Source organism: Magallana gigas, chromosome 1 (assembly GCF_963853765.1).
Source record: "Magallana gigas chromosome 1, xbMagGiga1.1, whole genome shotgun sequence".
Taxonomy (NCBI): domain Eukaryota; kingdom Metazoa; phylum Mollusca; class Bivalvia; order Ostreida; family Ostreidae; genus Magallana; species Magallana gigas.
Genome location: NC_088853.1, coordinates 7,002,159 through 7,027,200, shown reverse-complemented (window position 1 = coordinate 7,027,200; position 25,042 = coordinate 7,002,159). Strand labels below are relative to the sequence as shown.

Here is a 25,042-nt window from a genome sequence, read left to right as displayed (position 1 = left end):
TGTCTGTGATAACATTATGAATCAATTCTGACCCTAAAACCTATCGAGCTCTTAAAACATGAGTGACACAATATGGGCGTGTCTTTAAGCATAATCGAAAACCGTATTGGCTGCGCCGCGTGGTAATACATGACGTCTGCTAAATTAAAAAAAATAGTGGTTTTAAAACAATGTTGTTTAAAAACAAATCGAAAATAATATAAATATAAGTAAAAAAGAATCATTCTTTGAATATTATTAGGTGATCATTTCTGTCAGAGCGTGGTCAAATCTATCATAAAGCACTTCAGACTTAATTGGATTGGACCACGCCCTGACCGGGTGTGTGTCTATTTAATTCTTTAGAGATGGTTAAGAAATTAGTCTTCTCGGTGTTACAGATACTTCTTATAATGGGAAACATATACAGGTATAAAAAATAATAAACATAAAAGTTTTGTATCTGTAGTTGCAAATAATGTATATGTTCATTGTTACCTGTTGAGGAAGTTTCTTTTCATTAAAAAAATAGAAATATATCAAACGCAATTAATTATTGCTTCTAAAACTGATGTTGCTTAGCCAACATTACCTCTAATTGTAAGAAGATGAAGTGAAAGTTACAAAGACATTATTTCTTCTGTTTTTACGATCTCCCATTTTGAAAAGTCTGATGTGTTCTGCTGGGTTTTAAGTCGATTATGTGTAACTTTAAGAAGTGTATCTATTGTTGGGAGACAAATATATTGCTATTCTGTTAAGTTCTAAGGTGTTTCAAAGAAATAAGAAAACCGTCGACATTTGCAGTACTCTGATGATTTCTATGGCGACCGACCGTATTGCATAACGTATTTCATTAACTTTTTAACAAATACTTTCTACTCGATTTTGTTGGTCGAATGTTAAGTCCGAAATTCCAATGCTAAATCAACTGTACAAGTAAGATGAATTTATCGTTTCGTCTTAAACTAAGGCAGTTAAATTAAATATAAAACTAACAATTCAATAACCATGCACGTGTGATAAGGAAGAAGCTCAAGAAACTATAGCGGACCACTTGTCCACTCACGCGGGATCTCCTCTGCTATGAGCAAGGGATGATCATCATTTAAAGGTTTTATCTTTGTGGGGTTTTCTTGTTGATTTTAAACATTAAACATTATTTGTACAATTTAAGAATATTTAAGATTTACAAACCCACCTTAATAAATATATGACGGTGCTTCTGATTTGGAATAACGTCACCTTTCCTTATTTTTAGAACACTTTCTTTATTTACACTCTGTCGTTTAATTAAATCAACTGAAGATGACGAAACGTTTATGGCATAAAATTAAAACAGTTGTTGTGTCAGCGGCTAAAATAAAAACATTTATGAAAGACGCGAATCGCGCATGTGTATTAGATAACCGCTGACCGCTAGGTAGACCAGCTGCGACCGATCTTCTCGGCCGTGGGCGAGAGGATGATTACGCACAGAACCCAAAAGGATTTAAAATTCTTGCAGTATATTGACTATTTAAACCGTATTAAATAGAAGTTAATTTTTTACTGAAAAATCAAAAATGCTTAAGATTGGGAATGAAATTGCTTTCATTTATCAACAGAACGATTTATTAATTTTAAGATACACTATCGGTTGCTCAATGAAAGAAGAATAAAGAAAGTGAGCGCACAAGATAGTAAGTTTGCAGGAATCCTCGACACGAATAAATTGGGATTTAAATGTCTATAACCTCGAAAGGCTTCAATAAAAATAGATTAAATCGAGAGTCGAAGTTCATGGCTATTTCGGTTATTAAAAAACTCACAAGCTTTCAAAAAATGGCAATGAGAGTTAAACCGATAACTAGTTGGAAATGTTAATGTAAACATATTTTAATGAAGTTATATTGTGTATATCCTAAAAAACTAGTAATAAGAAAAATAATGTTCATACAGCAGATCTAGAAATCAATAACAACAAATTAAAATATACCGGTATATTCACGGTGTAGTACCTAAACGGTTGCTATCCGTAAAAAAAGGACGTTCGCTGTTTCTATTCGAAAATTATACGGTTACTAGCTGAAAAAGATGTCCGACACAGTAAGTATTTTTCTTTTCAGATTGAACAAAATGCTCATTTTCTCAAAGATTTTAATTAACCTGCAAACAACCCTTACGGAACGTAACACACATTTCAACACTAAAATATCCAGCTACCTACATACAAGATGAAGAATTGACTTAAAACTTCGTGAATAACTGTCGTTGATTTGGGCACATGTGCAGTCGAATTAAGTTTTTGGACATGATTGCGCCTAAATCAAAGTTTTTTTTTTTTTAAATTGAAGCGACTGATTTCTTAATATTTGTACACAGAATAGTTTGATTGCAAGAATTATCCATTTTCTATGTTTGTATAAAAACTATGACGATTTTACTCGATAAGCCGTATGTTAAGGCTACTATTAGACAACGACACCGGTTTCTAATGGAAATGTGTACTTTCTAACCTCAATGAAATAACATCCATGTATATGCATTGAATCATACAGTTGAAATGTGTTATTCTATAGTAACCGTTTAAAAATACGACTTTCGCAACTCTCAGACCTTTCCAACAGAGCTCGAAACCACCTCAAATGTATCACAGGTGCTTGGGGACGGCCCCCCCCCCCTCCAAATTCCCGAGTTATTTTTTCATCAATTATTTTTTTAATTATAAGTTGATGTATGCTGCACTAGAAAAAAAAATCACAATTAATGCGAAATAAGCTATGTATAAAAAAATATATACCACTGGTATATTTTTTATATATAGCTTGTTTGGCGTTTTTGAATTTTTAGTGTAGCATACAATACATCAACATATAATTAAAAAAAATAAATGATGAAAAAAATAACTGGGGAATGTGGGGTGAATGTTGTTGTGGGTGAGGGGGGGGGGGAGGGTCCCGTCCTCATGCACCTGTGGAATGTATTACATGGTCGTTCATGACACCCCCCCCCTTTTTTTTTATTTTTATAGAATTTGATTTAAATACATTATGTTTTACTATCCGTCGTGATGTGAGCTAGCAGTGCCCGAGAAGTTGAGACTGTTTACCTGTATGACCTACCTATAAATGTACACATTTCATCCTTTATCAATTTTTTACATTTCATGAAATAATATCGTTCCGCATGAGGTTAGTTAATGTTTGCGCAGTACTTGCCCGCTGACAAAAGAGGCGAAAGGAACGAAAATAAAACGGGCGAATATTTCCCTGTATACAGTAGTACATCATAAATTTTTGCGAGTAACACAAATTTTAACTTTGCAATTTGGAAATTCTAACTTGCATTTTTTTAGATGTATACCGGTATATATAGTGAATTTTGAACTCTGATACCCATATGATATCAATAGAAAATCATGTCAGGGTGTTCTGAGACTCTTCCACATGGGAAAAAGATATCAGATTTTCCAATTACAAATCTCCATTAGAAATCTGTTTTTATTCCTGTGAAAATCTCCCAGTAAAAAAATGATACCCTCCATAAAAAATATTCAATATTTTTCTTTTAATTGATTTTAAATTTTCTTATTCTCTTAATGTGTATTTTGTAAAAAAAAAAAAAAAAAAAAATATGGCTCAAAGGTGAAGAAACAGTAACTTTGGACAGACTTAATATGTCATAGGTTACTGTGGAATCATGGCTTTTAAGGGTGCATTTCGTAGATTAGCGCTGCATGGTTGAACGCGATTTGGTGGAGTTGAAATCGTTGAAGCACTTGATGTCTCACATTCTGTGTGATGTGTTTTAGATTTTTTAGGCTTGTGCAGCCATAAGTTTGATTTTCTTTTTCTAGCTGGAAAAGAAATTTAAGTTTCATATAGTAGCCGGTGCATCGTATTCAGTTTATAGCCGGTGCGAACATATCAGTATTTCAAATAGCAACCGTTACCTTAAAAAATCATTTGTTGTCAAATTATTTCGATCAAAATATACTTTCTTGTTTATTTTGTATTACTTAATGAATCAGAATAGATAAATGCTTTTTTTCATAATATAGAACAAACAAACTATGATTTGTAGATGAAAATATCAGCTTAAAACTTGGTTGTAACAGCCTTTCAGTTCGTCACCTACCTAGGAAATTTCTCTATTTCTGGTTATTCATAGGACTATTTTCCAAACTACATTTATAAAATATTATAATAATACCTTACATGTTCCGTGCACACGGATTATTAAAACATTTACATGGTTTGGGTACATTTTTCGTCAATTTTGTGGCTTGATCCATGCGTTTCGTGCATGCTTTTTTCAACTAGCAACCGTTCAATTTTCGAATAGAAACACCGAACGCTGTTTTTTACTGATAGCAGCCGTTTAGGTACTACACCGTGATATTATAATTCAACATCATGGTATAATAACAAACATTTAAAACAAAAAAATTTAATTTGAAAAAAAAGAAGACCACCAGCTGGATTTGAACCCAAACCACTGAATGTTTGTATTCACTAATCCAGGACCAAACCACTGAGCCATGCGAGACTTGTCAATATATGCTCTATAAAGTACTGTTTGAAACAACATTGTCATATAAATGGACTTTGTTTTTTATCCTTCAAAAATAATTTGAAAAAGTACATAATTAGTCATCTCTGGGTCATCTCTCCATCTTTTTTTTAAAAGCGACATTTTCAATGTTGAAATATGTTATCTTTACACGTTTCAAATTTGTGGAGAGAAGACCCAGAGACAACAAAATCGTTTAAAAACAGCTGAAATAAGTAGGATTTTGCATGAATTGCATCGTGTTGCTATATTTAGACCCATATTCTGATAAAACCTTTTGCATTTCAAATATTTTCCCACTCATTCCACATCCAACAGAAAGCAAATAACGGTTATAATTCGAAAAATATTCAAAATTAATTGATGAAATTTTTACTCTCCTTGTGCGCCCAGATTCCTGCCGAATGTACATCTTAAGCGCCCACTTTCTTTTTACAGGTGTATGTATTCAAAATTAAAAACAATTCATGTGCTTGCGGCTTTATAAACCGATGCGTGTAAAACGCTGATACTGTGTAGTGCATGTGTTAATACCGCTGACCGCAAAGTAGTCCAGCCGCAATCGATATCCTCGGCCGCGAGCAAGAGCTAGGTTACGTAATGGTACACACACGCAGCTCAGGTCCCAGATAGACTTCAAATGCACGCAGTATAATAAATTAAATGTATTTTACAGAAGTTTTTTTTTAGATCCGTAATTTGAGTTTTACTAGAATGGAAAAAGAATGTTTATATTATCTGTTTCTCGTTTTTTGGGGAATGTTCACTGTAAGAACCTAACAGAATATGACTTATAGTCATCGTGTAAAAGCATGCATACTTAGAAAAAACGTTATCTTTTGAATTAAGGCATCCCGTATATATACCGGTATACTTTCTGTGATAATTTTATGTCATTTGTACGCACAGACTTTCGTTAACTTGGCCAAATCGCCGCGAGTACTGGTCAACACGTATTACTATTTACCCTCGTACAATGCAATACCTGAACAGAAAAACAGTTTTATGAGAACAATCAAGTCACAAACAACATTTTTTGCAGCGACGCCCATATCGAAAAATCTACCGTTTTAGAGTTATAAAGCATGGACTTTTAAGGGATCTAGACCCCTCAGTTTAGGGGCTAGCCCCTTTTTAATGCTATCAAATTAAAGCTCTTAGAATTCTGCAATACGTTTGTTCTATATGCGTTTAGAAAAAAAAATTACAACTAAAAAGTTATTAAGCAAAGATATAAGCAAAATTTAACATTTTTTTAAAACATAAATTTCGATGTAATTTTTTAAGAAGTATACGTGGGTTAATCAAACATGTAAAACTAGGAGGACAACGTTCAAAATGTCTACATTAAAGATTTGTCAATTAAAACTACTTGCTACGGATTAACTTTTAGCCTTTGCATGTACACGAGACCCACTAAAAATATTCAAAGGGTAAAAACTCAAAACCGGAAGTAGCGATTTCAATATATTTGGGGCTAAAGTGAGCTATTGTCATTTTCAATAGACCCTAAAAATTTGAATTTAATCTGATGACAAACAAGCGAGATATTGAAGGTTTAAGATACGTATCGATTAAAAAGAAGAAAAATAACTAGAGCAGAGCTCGTTGCAAGCAACGAGGAGGTCTTCCGTTATAGCTTCAAGCCATGATAGGATTGTTAATCAGCCTTAATAAAACCACCCCTTCGCCTTACACTTATTAGGATCTGACAGGTATAGATAAGAGGTCATCTTACATTAGAGGTTATCTTCACACGACCATAACTTCTGCCCAATCAGGGCTTTAGAAATAGTCCAGTCAATATACAAAATGACCTTAACAAAATTGCTACAAAAGGTTTTTCTGCTTTAAGTTATACTACAATACAGTCTTAATAACATTTTAAAAATATACACAAATATAATTTGCGGAAGGCGTTGAAAAAGGGATCTTTAATGTGAACGCGAATCAATATTAAAATTAAAAATATCAATTTTAATTTATGATGCGGTTTGTCCTCCATACACAGAGAATATGAAGCCATGATGACACAAGACAGTGACGTATCACTTCACAAGTCCCTGAGACGCCATTGATATTAGATAAGCTGCAATGATCATTCCTGTTACATAAGTACATTAAAATTGCATTCTTAGGTAACTTATTTTCTATTTGCTGCTTTGCGTAAGTAGGTAACGACATAAATTCAGGCCATGTAGGCGACTAGCTAAGCTTGCGTACCAGAACAATCGCCCAGTGCCCGATTCTTGATATTTACCCGTAGATTAACATTAGTTCCATAATCTGAAATCAAATACTTCCAAGCAGATGCCAAAATAACAATTTCTTATTGAACAGGAAATGGCCTTCATTTGTTTGAAAAAAGCATCTACGGTGAGCCATGTGTGACAATTTTATGCATTCAATCCGCATACAAGGTAACAAATTCAAATTCTAAAGCAGTTTTTGAAATTCAGTTTGATTTTTAGTTCTTTAAGCCTAATATTTATAGTTTGTGCACATACATGGATAAAACAATTTTTTTAAAAATAAAATTCTTCGATTCACGTGATTTAAAATTTCAAAACACTATGAATTGAATGAATATAGAAAATGGATTTGAGTGTTTTCTGCAAGAAAGATCTAGGTACTGGGAAAACAATTAAATTTTATGAAAAGGTAAGCATTGGTGTTAACAATGCAAGCTCTGAATGAGGTGATTCTATATCTACTAGGGCTGGACAGGTCGTTCAATAGGAATGCCGACGCACTTATGTCAATCCTATGGTTATAAAAAGTTTGAAAAGAAAATCAACATCACCGGTAATCCCTGTTCCATCCAAATCACTTAGATCAGAAATGCAATTTAATTTTAAAGAGGAATGCCTATTTTGCGGAAAACCGGTATATGATAATGCAAAACGAAAAAAAAACATGGTGTACCCTCGGTTCAAACAACTCAGTTTCAATCAACTTTAGAACAGATTTGCAATGATAGAAACGACGAATGGGCAGTCGAAGTTAAAGCTGGATATCATTTGCTAGGGACCTTCATGCGGCTGATGCCTGTAGTGGTAATTATCGATCAGGGAAAAAAGTGCCAGAGGTGTTTTTAAAACGTAAGGAAATGCATCTTATTCACGAGGTCGACCAAATACTAGCAACACTTTGTTCTTACAAATGACAAAATACTTGGAAGAAAATGACGACGAACAGACAATAAGCAAAGATCTAGTAGACCACATGAAAAGTCTTTCAGAAGATGAGGCATATTCCAATCAAGATATGAAAATAAAATTAAAGGAGCATTATGGTTATTCAGTCATAATAACTGAACTAAACGGCAAAGAAAATGTAGTTACATTTCGCCAGAATGCCGCAACCATACTGCATACTTTCTATAAGGAATCAGTTCTTATGTTTGACGAAGATAATAAAAGGTGTCTGATTAAAACAGCGGCAACACTGATCAAGAATTATATACAAAACATGCCGGTAGATAAAGCATTTTATCCAAGTGTTCAGGATATTCTGACAAACGAGGGTCATTTACCAGACAGTTTATCATCATTTCTGAAAGTAGTAACTTCTTAGAATGTCTCATCAACCAAAATTAATTCAATTGGTCACAAGCTGTCATACAAGCCACATGACCAAGAATAGTGATAGAACCTCTTTAAATTGGACTTGCAGCGCAACTGCATCATATGTTTGGGTCCAAGTCTAAAAGATACCCTAAACAGTATGGGGTTTTTGTTCATCATACTCTGAAGTAAAAAAATTCGAATCATCTGCTGTCATTTCTTCAAAGCAAGAGACATGCCCTTTAGACGAATCACATTGTCTACAATTTGTTACAGATAATGTAGACCATAACATCAACATCATTGATGGAAATTTCACCTTTAATGGTATAGGAATTATATCTTGTTTGTCTCCTGGGTTAGAGAAAAACCTTCTACCGCATTCAACGCTTGGATGTTACTACTGATGACTTAATTGCATCTTTCCATATCAGCTTATTTTACTTCAATACGGAAAAACACAAGAAGTTCACACAACTTAAACTCCAAGAGCTGAGACCTCTTAAAAGCATGAATTTTAAGATCACCTCTGCCTGGTTGATCTGGGATGATGCAAATGGTTCAAGAAGGCAACAATCAAGGGGTTTCAGATATAACGTTTTTTCCCATGATTGATTTGAATCCAAGTGATTTGAATTGCATCTTTTAAACGTTGATGTTTGTTTCCAAAGAAGCTTCACGATATAATCGAACTCCAATCATAACGTTTGATCAAACCATATACTGGAAAGCAGTTATGATGACAAGTAGTGAGGAATGTAGCAACGTTGTCTAGCAACGTTGTCGTACGTCTAGGAGCTTTCCACGCAGAGATGAGTTTTATTGGCAGCACGTTAGAATTATGTCAGGCTCTGGGCTTAGAGAAATACTAGAACTTAAATTTGCCCCAAACGCTGTTAGTCATATGTTAAGCGGGAAGGCAGTTCGATCAATGATGCTTTTAGACACTGCGATGCAATATGGGATGTATTAAGCGACTTTTTGAAAGATAGGGACCCATTTGTCTTACATGACAAGACTTTGCGTAACATTGAAACCGGAATGATTTCAGACAACGACGCAAATGCAGATGCTGCAAAGAGTATAGGCGAAAAAATTATACAGTCTATGGCTGGACAATTGGTATCATAAATTTCATTTAAAAGGAAAGATCAAGTGGTTCCTCTTGATATAAAAGGAACATCGAACAGTAGTGTCACACAATTCTCGCAAATTGATCCTCAGCTCATGTTTCAGAGATTGACAGCTGTTGGATCAGAAACACTGAACACAACAGCTGAGTTGTTTCAATATGTACTTTCAAGCTTTCCGTCATCAATGTTTGAGGCAAATGGTTTTTAATGCAGCCAGCAATAGCTACGCTTGGGGAAGCTATATGGAGTACAGGTGACTGCCATGTTTAAGAACTCCCAACAACAAATCTATTAAACGTAATCGATGGAGGATCTCTACTGTATCGAATACCATGGTCCAAAGGCTAGACATTTTCCCAGATTTGCTGAAAATATGTTAATCATGTCAAAAGGCGGTTTCAAAATTCCATCGTTGTAATGGATGGTTACATCGGTACGTCAACTAAAGATATGACTCACATAAGGCGCAGTAAAGGAATTCAAACAAACACACTCACTTTTTCTGACAAACAAACGTCAGTGAAAAACCACAGAGTTTGGGACATATCAAAAGCAAAGTCAGTTCTTGGAAGTGATAGATGTCGTCAACTCCTGTGTATTCATTCTTTAACAGGATTTGACACAACTAGTCGTTTGCATAACATTAGAAAACCTGCTGCCTTGAAAAAGATAAAGACTGACATTTATCTTAAATTACAAGGTGCTGTATTTTTTCAAGAAAATTCTAGCAAACAAGATATAATAAAGCATTAGTAAACTTATGTTTAGTGGGGTACCGCTAGAGGGTTTAGACATTCTCAGATGGAGAAAGTTCAAGACAAAAACAATGTTATCTAAAAGGAATGCTGTGGTCCAAGTGCAGTCACTTCCACCAACATCTGATGCTACCATATTTCATTCAATACGAGTTAACTTACAGTGTCAGTATTGTAAAGGCAAATCAGTGGCAGATCTTGATCCTACAGGATATGGTTGGACTCTTAAAACTGGCAAACTTCTACCTATTTAAATGTCCAAACAACCTGCACCCGACTTCCTATTGAAAATCATCCACTGCAATTGTAATTTTTTTATATATATTTATTGGTAGGAACAAGAGGAACTGTACTCGGTTGAAGCTTTAACTAGTCCAGGAGAAAGACCTACATTTCACGTGTCTATGGATTACATGTACAAGTTAATATGAAATGATTCTGAAGTGTATATGTTATTATTTTTCAGAAAGTATGTTATGTTTTATGGATCCTCAAGGAGATGTTCTTAACCTTCACCAGGATTTTAAGCCATGTTGCCAGCATGAAGTGCCTCATAGTTTATTTCAATTTTCGAGGAACTTTCTTATCGAAGGTGAAATTCTAAGTCACTTGCAAAGGGGACATGTAAAAAAGTGGATAAGCCCTCACCAAAGCCGTCTTGCACTTGTACACAGGTCAAATGATGTCAGATATAAAGAGCCACTTTCCACAAAATTATATCAATAAGGAAACAAACCCTACAGCCAGATTGTTATTGCCACACATTTCATTGACCCTGAACTCTTCTGGTACATCTTTCACATTATGACAGATTTTCACGCAGTGCCGCCACAAATTTCATTCGCTCTTGATCCCTCTTTTACTATTATGCCACCTCTTACATCCCTCCTTCAACAATAAATACTGGATTCCCCTCGATAATGAATGCTGCTCCCTTTGCTGTGGATATTTTTTACCTAGTGACTGATCCAGTTTGTCTTTTCGCAAGTTAGAGAGTGAAAATCACACACTGAACTGAACGATTTCTGAGCTGTTGGAATGCAGGAAACTATTCTTGGAGCAGTGAACGTTGTGCTGTTCATTTTATGGAATTTGACACATATTATAAAATTTTATTGACTTGAATCTGATCAGGTTTTATTTTTGGCAACCATTAGTTATAAATAAATAACAAATTATTTAAACTTTGAGTTTACTGCTCACCATTTTATTATTTTTTTTTTCTTTTCTAAACTTACAAAATAATAAATAACTTACAGCATTGTCTTAACATTAGTTTTCTTTTGAAATAATGTTTGAAGCTTATGATATATATTGAGTATTATTGTGGATCCTTTAAATATTAATCCATATCAACTTTTTTTTAATAGTGTGCTCACGAAGAGAAGTTCATATCATACCATATATACGTTCCTAGTTATATACTATTGATTTCTTGTAAGACTATTCAAAACAGACAATTAAAATCCACATTATTCATGGGAAGATGAAAAAAAATTTATCGGCATTCAATGTGTTAAAAAAAACGATATTATAAACAGATCGTCGTTTGCTTTTTGTTAATTCTTAAAATGTCGGCCCGCCCTCCGATTTTAACTTCATTTTTTTGGTAGCGTTTGTTTTTTTTTTCTCTTGTCCCAAAATTGGCAGATAAATTTCATTTCCTCTAAAAATCTGAATGAAATAGTAGACATAATTTTCAAAGCACGAGTAGAGTTTGGCGACGCTTTTATTTTTTCCGCCATTCTTGCGTTCTTCGATACCGACCTTAGCCTTGTTTTTAGTACGATATGAATATTCATGACTATCTCATTAAGAATGGAGTATGATCCGCATGGATAAGGTAGGAACAGAATTGTTGGCAACATTTGCATATTGTTGCTTTAAGAAAACAGTCTAAAGTTGCTCAATCGGTAAATTTATAAAGTTTTTTCGTAAAAAAAAATCAACAGTAAATGGTTCCAAATTAATGTTTTCTGTAATTAAAAATAACTTCCGTATGAAGAAACGAAATTTAAAAGAAAAAAACAAAGTTTACCAAAACAGAGAAACATAATTACTAAATGAAACAAAGTTTGTATTATTTGTATCACAGGATGAATGACCATCTTTAAGTTTTCCTTAAAGATAACTTAAAGGTGTTTAAAGGTAGCTTAAAGACGATCTTTAAGCCACCTTTAAGCTATGTGTTGCTTAAAGGTGGGTTAAAGAAAGCGTAAAGATGGCTTAAAGGCAGCTTAAAGACTATCTTTAAGCCCCCTTTAAGCGACATTTAAGGACAACTTATAGGTCCTTAATGTCCAAACTTCTTTAAGCAACCTTTAAGCTATCTTTAAGCTACCTTTAAGCCACTTTTAAGCCATTAAAAAAATTGAATTCAATATTGTACTTAATTTACCAACAAAATGTATGACTTTATGAACGAAAAGGTATTAAAAACGGTTTTTGTTCTAGAAAAAAAAAATTAAAAAAACAGCCCTCGGCGAGAATTGAACCCGGGACTCTAAGATTACTAGCATCACCACACTTCCTCTGCGCCACGGTGACTTACATATTTACAGGTGTTTTTATATCCTATAAATCAGTGAATATTGAATCAATGTATTGAATGTGTTTACTTGTAAAGATTTTGACAAACCATTGACAAACTATTCATTTGTAACAATCAATTATATCTAAATTATAAATTACATGCATGCATATATTTAGAATGCAATACGGAACTTGGTCTTCAGTGAAAAAAATATTTATACCTAAATTGAAACCGTTAGGCTCACTATAGTGTAGGCCTTCTAAGTTAATAAATCTAAACCGAGTAGATATACGTTCATCTAATTTAAAGGTATAAAATGTTAGAAAGAAAATGAAATAATTTCTTTTATTAAATGCATTGACACTATTGGATATTTGTTCAATTTCCCGGTTTTCATGATCGCAGCGCCGTTCCAGTATGTTTTAATATTTAATTGTATACATGAATTTTAAACTATCAATTCTATAACAAACAATATTACCAATTACCGGTGACGTATTTACTGCATGTGGCAATTGCAAATGATGTATACATATACTTGTACATAGAATTGTATGATGTACCATGCCGGGTATGTGACATGTTTACCCTTATACATATATTTAAATAATTAACCCCTATTTATGATCACCGGTACATTAATTAATTAGCCTCAAGATCTACTCTTACATACATGTATCGTTAATTTGTAGAGGTAACATTTTTGAAACCTAGAGCTAGGAAATAATACTTTGAAAATGAATTACAAATGTAAATAAACTTTTATTCACTAGACTTATCGTATACTCGTACATACTAAGATTTCAACGCCTTTAGAAAGCCTGACGTGCACCTGGGCACACGACACACCTGTTGTGTATATCTTGTATATTCTGTGTTAGTTCCGGGGGTTTTCATAAGTTGGACAAACAATATACTTTAATTAGATATACACAAACGTGCACCTGGACACACGACACAACTGTTGTGTATATCTTGTATATTCTGTGTTAGTTCCAGGAGTTTTCTTAAGTTGGACAAACAATAGACTCTAATTAGATATACATAAACGAACAAAACGATGTCTAGACAAACAAAGCAGGAATATCCTGCCCGATATAACAAAGGCAGTTGAGAGTCTTTCATCGTTAACACGTATTTAGCAGATCTAGACTTAGATCTAGAAATAATACAAATTGAAGAAAAAATACAAACCTTAAACCGATTATTAAATTAAATCATGCATTTTTGGTGCATTATCTTTATTTTGTTTCATAACCGGATGAACTGAGAGAGAGAGAGAGAGAGAGAGAGAGAGAGAGAGAGAGAGAGAGAGATTTCACCGATTAATTTATAATAGGAAACAAACATACTTTAATTAGTTTCATGTACAGATTAAAATACAGAAACTGCGCTCACCCCTACAATAATTTTGAATCCCTCAAAAATTATAAAGAATTTTATAACCTTTTACGGCAATCTGTGTCCATCGGAGCGATGTTGATGATAGCGATCTGTGGTTAATGGAGCGACAATTAAATACCTGGAACACCCCCCCCCCTTCCTTGGAAATTATATTATCACTCGGATGACCCCCTCTCATCCCTGTAAAAGAGCTTATGCATTTAGTATATGTTTTTATTGTTCAGCTTGATCAAACTTGACTTAAAGGGAACTTAAAGATGGTTTAAAGACAACTTAAAGGGAGCGTAAATGCCACTTAAAGATGCTTAAAGGTGGCTTAAAGATGGCTTAAAGGTAACTTAAGGGTGTTGTTTACTCAGGGTTTGAGTTCTCAAATTCGAATTGTTATAAAGTTCAATGTCATGATTAAAATTTGCTCTAAACACAAAAGGTATCAGTGAAATGAATTATTATTGACATAACATTCGATATTTCTACTATATTATGGAATTATACCAAAACAAAAATAGACTTTTAGCCAAACAGAGGAAATTCGGACTAAATTTTGCAGATTTTGTTTTCTGCTAAAATATTTTTTTAAGTACTCTACTATTAAAAGTTAAGATTTTATATTTTAGTCTATATAATTTTACATATTTTCTGTTAGTTTTACCTCATTTATTCATTAAAATAACCGTATGGCCCGAATTTAAAAAATATTGAAATATGCTTAAAAACGATAAAAGACACCATATCTCAAAATTTTGATCATTGACCTCATATAAATCATATGCCAACAGAATAAGATCAATATAAGTAGTTTAATACTATAAATGTTTTTGTATTATCATCATTCAATTTTTTGTAAAATTGGATCAAAAATGGGTAGGAATTTGAAAAGTGATAGAGGAAATTCGGACTGGAATATTTATAAAAATTTTGAACGAAAACTTAATGCTTTGTATGTATTTAATGTCACTGCCATTCATAAATTGTATTTCATTTTCAAAAGTGTTGAGCAATTTGTATTATTTTCACTATTAAGAAAATCTCAATCATAGTGTAAAATTTTAAGTGATTTTCCTTTAATTTTCCAAAAATATACAATGGCCATTAACTCAAAAAGTAGGTCATTGACCTACTATTTTGAAAATGAAAATTAACACTACAATTAAAGGTCTATAACACACAATAGTTGGTTTTTCATTATCATCAGTGGAATTTTTTTTCGTTCTGAGTAAACGTCATCCTTAAAGAAGTTTGGACATTAAGGACCTATAAGCTCAGCTTGAAGGTGACTTAAAGGTGGCTTAAAGATTGTATATCCTTTAAGCCACCTTTAAACCACCTTTAAGGACTTGCTTAAAGATTGTTTTTCGCCCTGTGTATATTCTAATAATTGTATACGAAAACAGTCAAAGAGCAGCACGAATTGAGTACAAACCTCCAATGCTTTAACGATTATAGTACAGGAAAATAAGGGTTGAAACACATCATATACATATGTAATTAAATATCTATTATGTTTAAAAGGTATGTTCTTTATTCATACACATGATTCTTGGATCTTGCGGGTACAAAATTTGACAAATATAGAAAGGTGCCTAAGATGTCCAACTGAGATATTTGAGATATATTACCGAGAATTAAATGTCTTTGCCTGTTTAACATTGCACTTTAATTGCCTTTTATTGTTTATGTAGAACATTTTGGACCGAAAACCATTGGCTGGCGAAGATGATATGATTTTGAAACAAGCAAATTTGTCTTTAAGCATCCTCAGGTAAGGTAGAAAATGATTGTCGAAATCATGATCGTCGAGGATAGGACGGGCCTACAATGAGGAGTTGAAGTATTTATTTGGCAAGAAGAACAATTAAATGAAAAAGTTCCCCCTTTAAACAAAGGACTATATGCGGTATGATGCATATCTCGCTAAAAAAAATTAAAGTTTGATAAAAAGCTTGATAAAATGAAATGGAAGGGTAAAATCATATTGAAGATAAGTGTGTAAACAGTTATCAACAGAGTGACGCCAGTGAAATAATGACGTCATGAAGGTTGTCTTATTTTGATCAACTAATGTTTTCCAGTAAATATATAGGTGTTTTCCGATGGTTTCTCGACATAGATTCATTCAGCACAGGTTTGCTCAAGTACTCTTTTGGTGTGTATAACTAAATGAACAAACATAAATGTAACTAAATATTATAGTAGTTCGATGTATAGAGACGATACGATAAAATATTGATAAAAAGTTTAGCCTCCCCTTCCACTTTTCAGATAAAATGAAGGATTGCCAACCCATTTAACAATGTTCAACATTTATTTTTACGTAAGGTAAATTTAAGATCAGATCTAGAGCTTGAAGTCCATAAAAACCCGCTTATTACGTAAATGCGAGCTCTAAGAACCAGAACACGCAGGGAAAAAAACAAGCTAAACGTACAGATTCATTAAAAATAAAATTGCCTACGTACCATATTGTTCGCTAATAGTTTCTCTCTTGATGCTATGCATGAAAATGGCTCAAATTTTACTCATAAATAACGGCGCCTTGAGGTTTGAAAACAAGTTTTTAATAGCGCGCATGTTTTGAAGAGACCCAAAAGATTTTTGTGCGTGCTACCATTCCTTCGTATTGAGCCGAGATACGTAAAGAAATGAATACATATTTGAATGTGTGACGTCACGGGGATCTCGCGCAGGATTTACCGTAAGATCAAACATCGGTAATGCATTTACTATAGCTATTTTAGTATAAACTTTGATACCTTTCATAAATGATTCTTTTTTTTAGCTCACCTAAACCGAATGTTCAAGTGAGCTTTTCTGATCACCCGTTGTTTGTCGACCGTCCGTCTGTCAATTTTTCACATGTTCGACTTCTCTACTTCTCATTTAAAAAAATATAAATAAACTGGGCCAAATTTAATCAAATTATGTTACAAATCATCCTTATGAAATGAGGAATATAAATTGTTAAAATAAAGGGCACAACCTTTTTAAAAAAGGAAATAATTTCTAAACAGTGAGTATAGGGCGTGTCTTTAAAAATACTCTTCTCAAGTACCACTGCACCAAAAATGCCAATTTTTACACAAAAATTTACGTATATAGTGAAGATTCAAAAAAAAAAAAAATCGCGACCCTCAAATCAAAACTGAGTCCCCAGGCGGGGTTCAATGTTTAACATAGAAAGAAATGTTTTTAAAATCTTCTTCTCAAGAACCACTGCACCAACAATGTCAATATTTACAAAAATGTTGTATATTTAGTGAAGATTCTTAAATGTAAAAATTGCAGCCCTCGGACCAAAATTGTGGCCTTAGGCGGAGTTCAAAGTTTAACATAGAAATACATAGAAAAACAAATGTTTAATAAAAATCTTCTTCTTAAGAACTATTGCACCAGAAATGCCAATATTTACACCAAAATTTGGATATAATGAAGATTCTAACTTGAAAAAAATCGTTGACACCCAACAAAAAATGGGGCCCCAGGTGCGGTTCAAAGTTTAACATAGAAATACATTGTACATAAGAAACGTGTTTACATTATTTGTGTTCCATTTATTCAACTTAATTGTGCAACAAAAACCCAATTGTGTCTCTTTGGTTATTGATTACTCATTGCATAAGCATATAAGATTGTTTTATCAAGAAATGCCGGATGAATACGATTAGATGTAACAAATTCACCTAATATTATTTGTTGTTAAACGCTTACAGTTTATTTGGAGACCGTGCCCAAAAGAAATGAAAATTAATAAGTAAATTTATTTATTGTCGGGCACGGTCTCCAAAATAAATGTAAACGATAAAGGTATCTTGTGATTTTGTTGCAATATTGCAGCGAGTTTGGTTGAGCATTGAGTATAGATGCGGCAGATCAACGCACGTTGTGTGGATTTGTTTGAAAACAACCATACCATAGGTAATCTTGTTTCACACAGGAGTTGAATAAATAAAAGTATGTTTAATTATAATAAGGGAAACACTGTTCATGTGTTATCCTCGTATTGAAATGGTGAACCCGAAAAATGTGTTCAAAAACTGTTAAAAGAGAAAGAAGTTTATTTATTTTTGAACTTTGAAATTTGTTCGAAATTTGTAACCATGATGGGTTATGATTCATTGTATTATTTATGCATCACAACGTATTTTATGAGGAATATATATATATATTTGCAGCAGTAAATAACTAACTTACAAGATCCTTATAGATATATATGTCTTTCAATTTCCCTTCCAGCAGTCTGTACCTTTCAGTATCAAACTCAATACCAAATGAAATGCTTGCTTTTTTACGAAATTCGTCATTTCTACAAATAAAAAAAATAATATATTTTTTTTTCTTCATTTTTTAAACATCTAATGTCTAAATAACCAATATATTGTTATCTTGGATTCATTTTTTTATTACTTTATGAAAACAGTTACTTGTCTAGGTAATCAAGCACCAGGTCTGCAGCTTTTCCTGATCCTTTCATAATGATTACAGGAAGATTTTTTTTCAGTGCTTCAGCTATATGCACAACAGTCTTTAAGTCTCCTTCACAGACTATGATAGCAATAGGTACCGGCATTTCTATAACGGTTCACGGAATATCAATATGCATGTAGTTAAAAATACTTAAAATTTGCGTATAAGCTGAAGAAAAAAACATACTTATGTTCATTTTTGGATTAAAAAATGATATTCCTTGTTCTGAAATATATGTTTCAAATTTGAGCAGTTCTTCCTCACTTTCCCCGATATTGATCGAAACTGAAGATTTGTTAGAAGTTAAGGATTCCTAAACAAGAAATAGAAATATCAGAAGTAAGAATTAGTCAAATAAAAAACCCCAAACAAACAAAGTTTGACGCACGTTATTTACTCCTGCGTTACATAGCTATATATTTCAATTTTTTGGAAGGAACCTTGACACGATTTCAAATCTTCTTCTTTTTTTTTAATTTAATTTTAAAAGAAAATAGGAATGGTTATTTAATACATCCATGCTTTGACAAAATTTTGATGTTAAAGCTAGACACAAGCAAAATACTTAGTTTGAAGCTCCTTTTTTGTTAACTAAGCTTCAGTCTTGTTATTGTTTAATTATGTTTATTATTAATATCAGTTTCAATCAAATGTTGTTTATTTTTGTTCCTAATGTCATTATTTCCGAGTGCAATGAATAAGTTAATTTTGCTAACCACGAATCATTTTGTCAAAGAATTGTAATTCCATACTCCACATAATTTGTAAACAAAAAAAAAAGATTCGGACTTTGTTTACATAACGATTGAGTTTTTACCTCGGTATCTCTTTTACATCAACATTTAAAAAGTAAACCATTTTATGCAAACAAAAATGAACACGATTATAATTATTATTAGTATAACGATTATGATTAACCCGTGTTTACGTCCCAATAGATAATGCATCCTGAAGAATCTTTTTGTTTAATAGTTTCACTCTTTTATAACATTCTCTTTATCTTGAATAAATATAATTATTTCTGAACAAACTTATATTGATAAAACCATTTTTCCAGATATATCGATGAGCTTTATGCGTTTGTTTTGGTTACTAATTTTCGTCTGCTCTTTATTGTTCTCAAATTCCATAGCCTCATAATGTTGATATGCTTCCTGTATGACGTTGGAAACTACTACTTCATCATTCTTGCGAAACAAAATCCACGTCTCTACAACAAAAATGTCTTTCTTTATATATGGGTTTGACATTTAATAGATGCATAAAAATAATACCTCTTTAAAGCCATCCTCTCCTGATAAACGAATTTTAAATGAAATAGCATACTGTTCAACATTTATCAGATATTTGAAGAAAAAGAAAATAACATGCATAGAAATGCATAGTTCGGGTTTTTTTTATCATTTATTTGGCCGAATGTCTATGTCATGACTGACGTATCATGAATGATTTTTATTTTCTACATAAATATTCAATTTGGTGACAAAATTTACTGGTGAAAATAAATTTAAAAAACACATTGTTTAAACACATGACTGATTAAATATACATTCACAAGTAGATTTCTATAATTTTAACTGATATTTTGCCGATTAACTAAAAACTGTCTGCACCAAAGTACCTGCTTACAGTTTTGGTATTTAAACACGTGTTATATGATGTCCGTAAGCTATAGTTAAATGCTACCTGATAACTAATTATTGTGTAACTAATTAAAAACATACTTTCATTTTCGATTACCAAGTTCGAAATAGCAAAAATGAAAGTAAGGTGGTGGAAACTCTTTTGCAAATCCCAGTCAATCAAAATAAATATATACTTGCAATGAAAGTATATTAAATGTTATAAAGAGTTAATTTATTCAACAGGACTACCTTTCTTAAATTATATATAGAAATAAAGATTTGACAAATGCTCAGTTAATGAAATAAGAAAGTTCGTTTTATAAATGCGCGATTTTTAGTTTTGATAGAACGGGGTATGCAAGAACGCGGTTTGAATATTCAACGTCGTAGTGACTTGTGCCCGACGGTTCATCATGCATCGGGGTCAGATAGTTATTCTTCTGATGGGATTCTTTGATATATATAAATATTTAATAAATACAATGAAACAATTTGATACGATTTAAGTTTTGACGGAAATAATTTGTTATTTTTTTATGAACGGAGTGCTCAGGAACGCAGTTTCACTAATTTACACCATGACGGAAAATGTAGGGCGATTACCCCATTGGACAGATATTTGGATATGACAACTTTGGTTTAAAAAATATAAATTAATGCTCATACACTAGCGTTTCTAATTTCATATATCTTTAAACCACGAGAAATTGGTAGTAAACCTAATAAAATAATTATTGAACAAGGAACATACTGTGTTTTAAGTCTTTTTAAAAAAATGATGTATGTATTTAATGGGAAAGTCAAATAGTGACTACTCTCCAAAGTATTTTTTGACCTTGATCAATCTTGTGTCTCAAGGTTCATCTTTTAAAAATTATTGTACAAATCATAACATGAGATTCCTTTAACATACATGCTTTAAACTTGAATCACAGGTAGTAGGTATACTAGATGAAACCTACCAAATTTTTGGACCTAGGCCTTATTTTGTTCAAGGTCAAATTAGAAAAAAAACATTATCGTCTTTATTTAAATATCTATAGACAGAAGGACTTCAAACTGTAAACAAAGATCTAAAATACCATGAGACATAGTGTTGTTATTTTTGTTTTACCTTGATCCTTTTCCTAACTCAAGGTCAAATTAAAAAAAATCATTTTTTTCCAGACCATAACTTCAAAATTCTTTGATAGAGAGACTTTAAACTTAAAACATAGTTTGATGATCTAGCAATGTGAACCAAACCCAACTATTTGACCATGACCTATTTAAATCTCGGGGTCAATTATTATGAAAAGATTTCTTAAAAAATTGACTTGTATCGTATATGGATGATAGATAACAATTAGCTGACATCATTCTTTTTCACTTGATAAACTTGTCTCTATTACAATCCTTGGGAAGAAAGGGAGACATGTGTTTTTGTTTAAAAAAATACCCACTAGTTATTTATGTTAATTTGTTAATTCTCATTATTTCTTCTTTTTTTTCATCTGAAAACTTCAAAACCAAAAAATACGATATATGGAATAACGAGCCATTCTTTATTAGTATTTTCGCAATTATCTCAAATTTGGAACAGAATTCGCGTATAATTTTTGCAATTTATATTTTCCTTTCCCTAAGGATGATTTAAGCTAAATTACGTTAAGATTAACTCAGTAGTTCTTGAGAAGAAGATTTTTTTAAAATGCACCGCCCTTTTTTTACAGTTTCGAGGTTTTCTCCGCTTTGAATACAATCTGGCCTTTTATTTTTGCAATTTATATTTACCTTCTTATAAGGATGATTTGTGCCACATTTGGTTAAATTTGGCCAAGTGGTTTTAGAGAAGAAGATCAAAATGTAAAAAGTTTACAGACAGACAGACGGACGACGGACAACGGGTGATCAGAAAAGCTCACTTGAGCTTTCAGCTCAGGTGAGCTAAAAATACAGTGGCAAATTACGATACCAATATTATTGCAAAATAAAAAGCCTAACAGTTTTGAAAAAAGCAAGATAATACTAATCGCACTACAGTTCTGCCTTGCACGAAATGCTACTTATTCTTCAAAATATAAGCTTTGGTATTTGAACAACATTTTCAGCCTTATTTTACAATACACCATGCAAAGACCCCTAATGTATTACAGTCATTTAATGCATATGCTATGAGATTTGTATGCTATGCTATGAGATTTGTAAGCTATGCTATGAGAAATTGAAATAAGGGCTTAATGATATGGTACGCTATGGTATGCTATGAAATTTGAACAAAAACGCCTCCATGCACAGACGAGTTCAACACATTTTGAAGTAAAATAATAAGTCAAATTTTACTACAAATCTATTAAGTGAAAATTTATTTTTTCAAAAAAGACATTTAAAACCGAGTTAAAAAAATGTTGTATGTTATGCTATGCTATGGTATAATATGACGAATGCGATTCTATGAGATTGTATGTTATGAGATTCCAATGCTATGCAAAGAGATTTCAATGCTATGCTATTAAATTTCAATGCTATGCTTTGCTATGCTGTATGTTGTAAAAGATATGCTTGAACCGACTGTAACATTATTGGATGTTAAAATATCAAAATGGAGTCGTTTCTTTTCATTTAAACATCAACTAGACGGTCTTTTCTGTGGTATAATTTTAGGGTATATCATTGAATTTGATGAAGTCTACCTAACATCTCATCAAATGTAAAACGTATCGTGTTTTTAACAAGTTTTAATAAAAGGATGTTGTGCCTATCCAGATGTCACAACAGTATTTAACCGTAGGTTCAGGTTAAAACCTAAGAAATTGGTATATGTAGCTGTATTTCACATTCTTAATTTTTTTTAATAAAAAGAAGGTAGGGTTGATATTTTTATTCTACAAATTAATAAAAAAAAAAGCTCTCCGGCCGTTCTTTAAATACATTTGTGTATTTCACATTATTTTAATTTTCTTTGAATAAATCCTTAAATAAAAAGAAGGTTGGGTGGGTATTGGTACATTGTGCCAGTTTTCATGCTACAAATAATCAAGACAACTAAACACGATCTCGTTGCAAGCAAAGAGGTGGTCTTCCATGCAATATTTTGAAGAGAATATGACCTTGACTTTGAAATTCGTCAACAAAACTTGATGTTAAAATGGAAGCAGAATTTTAATGTCCTACTACATTTCTAAAGTGCTTTTCAAAACGCATCTCAGTTTTGAGAAGGAACAGATCAAACTCTTTGGATTCTAGTCCTTTGAAAAGCATAATTACGTAACAATTAAGGAAGCGTATACGTTCATGGGTAAAATAAAATGCATGATAACAGTTTTTCATTCTATAGCAAATAAAAAAATATTCCTTTGTTAATACCTACGAATAAAATACTTTAGAACCATTTTACACCTTAATTTAAGGGACTGGTCCCTTTCATCTTTTCTTAATATGGTAATAAACAAATTTGACTTCTTATAATATCAAACAAATTTTTGTCCAACAAGTGTTTAGAAAATCGTTATCGTTCTTAAGCTATTTGGGAAAGAATGTTTTAGTTGCTGACCCCTTATCAATTTTTGGGGGCCATATAAGGAAATCGGTTAAGGGCTATGGAAAAAAGATTTCAAAGGCCGTTGGACCCTTAATTGAGGGGCCAGCTCCTTTTCCTTAATATCAAATGAAAGGTCTTTTGATATTAAACAGATTTATTTCAACAAGTGTTTAGAAATTTGTTACCTTTCTTGAGCTATATAAGAAAACATGTTTTAGGGTCGACCCCTTATCTTCTTTTTTGGGCAACATGAGGAACATTTGATGATTGAATATTGTTTAAAACATCATTCTAAGTATCTTTTTTTTTCTTAATTGATTTTCAAAATAGCTGTCCTTTTTGAGATATAAGTGATCAAAGTTTCGGACTTTTGGCCCCTTAAATTAATTACGTAATGCATGACGTTTTTCTTTTACAATATATTGTTTAGAAATGTTAGGTGAACATCTTTGCTTTTATAATTTGTTACACAATATTTCTCAGCAAAGTGTTATGAAACAAAGACTTCAGAGCCCTTTTGGCCCCTAATTGGAGGGGACAGCCGCTTTTTCCTGATATCAAGTAAAAGGTCTTGTGATATTAGACAAAGGACTATATATGATAAGGGCCTAAAATGGCCCCCTAAAATGAACATCATCATTTTACTATCATTCTTTGTTTTCTTAGTACAGATATGTATGTGATGTGTTTACATAATATTCATTTTGGTTCAAGTGCCCACAATTTAGAAATACGACATTGTAAAGACAACCTTTTCCCGCCATTTTTGCATTTTTAGCGTAAAACAGCTTGTTTTCAAGCAGTTTTTCCTTCCGAAAACATAGAGCGCATTGTTGAACAAATAAAATATTTTAATCAAAGATGTATCTAGCCAAGACTAATAAGTGACAAAAAAATATTCCTTGTTCAAGCATGCGCTCTATATTTCCTATTCGTAAATAGATAAGAAAAATGTCAATTTTTGGCTGATTTTGATTGAATTAAAGAAATGGCGTCACTTCTGACCTCATATACTGCCAGTGAGTGCAAATAAATCAAATAAATAGCTGAAAAATATATTTTATATCAACTTTTCTAAAAAATTAGTTAACATTTTATTGTACCCGAAACACTTAAAAATTGCCGAATTATGGGGGCCAAATTTAACTCTTATCATATGTAGTTCTTTTGTCCAACAAATGTTTAGGAATTTGTTACCGTTCTTGGGCTCTCTGGAGAAGAGTATTTTATGGGCCAACCCCTTATCTCCTTTTCGGGACCACATAAGAACATTTTGATGATTGGCTATTGTTTAAATTATCATTCTTAGCATCTTTATTTCGTAATTGATTTTCAAAATATTTGTCCGTTGGAGATATTAGTGGTGAAAGATTTGGATTCTGGCCCCTAAAAACACCTAATTACGGAACGCATGAGACAATTTTGATAATTTATAGTTAAATAATTATGAGATAAACATTTTATGCTTCTATAACATATTACAAAATATTTCTTGGTGAAGTACTATGG

General features: G+C 32.4%; 2 protein-coding genes across 2 annotated transcripts in view; both read right to left on the bottom strand.

The window, feature by feature from the left end:
- LOC117686916 (transient receptor potential cation channel subfamily M member-like 2) overlaps positions 1-19,227 on the bottom strand; it is a 61,322-nt gene extending 42,095 nt beyond the window's left edge. The window contains exons 1-3 of the mRNA XM_066081922.1: positions 18,575-19,227; positions 18,346-18,493; positions 18,116-18,227 (exon numbers count right to left, since the gene is read on the bottom strand). Of these exons, the coding sequence (XP_065937994.1) occupies positions 18,116-18,227; positions 18,346-18,493; positions 18,575-18,584 (270 nt within the window). The 5' untranslated portion in view covers positions 18,585-19,227. The remainder of the gene's footprint in view (positions 1-18,115; positions 18,228-18,345; positions 18,494-18,574) is intronic.
- Positions 19,228-19,239: 12 nt separating this feature from the next.
- Positions 19,240-25,042, bottom strand: part of LOC136274619 (osteocalcin 2-like) — a 55,177-nt gene continuing 49,374 nt past the window's right edge. Inside the window, exon 3 of the mRNA XM_066081928.1 lies at positions 19,240-19,598. Coding sequence (XP_065938000.1) covers positions 19,420-19,598 — 179 coding nt within the window. The 3' untranslated portion in view covers positions 19,240-19,419. The remainder of the gene's footprint in view (positions 19,599-25,042) is intronic.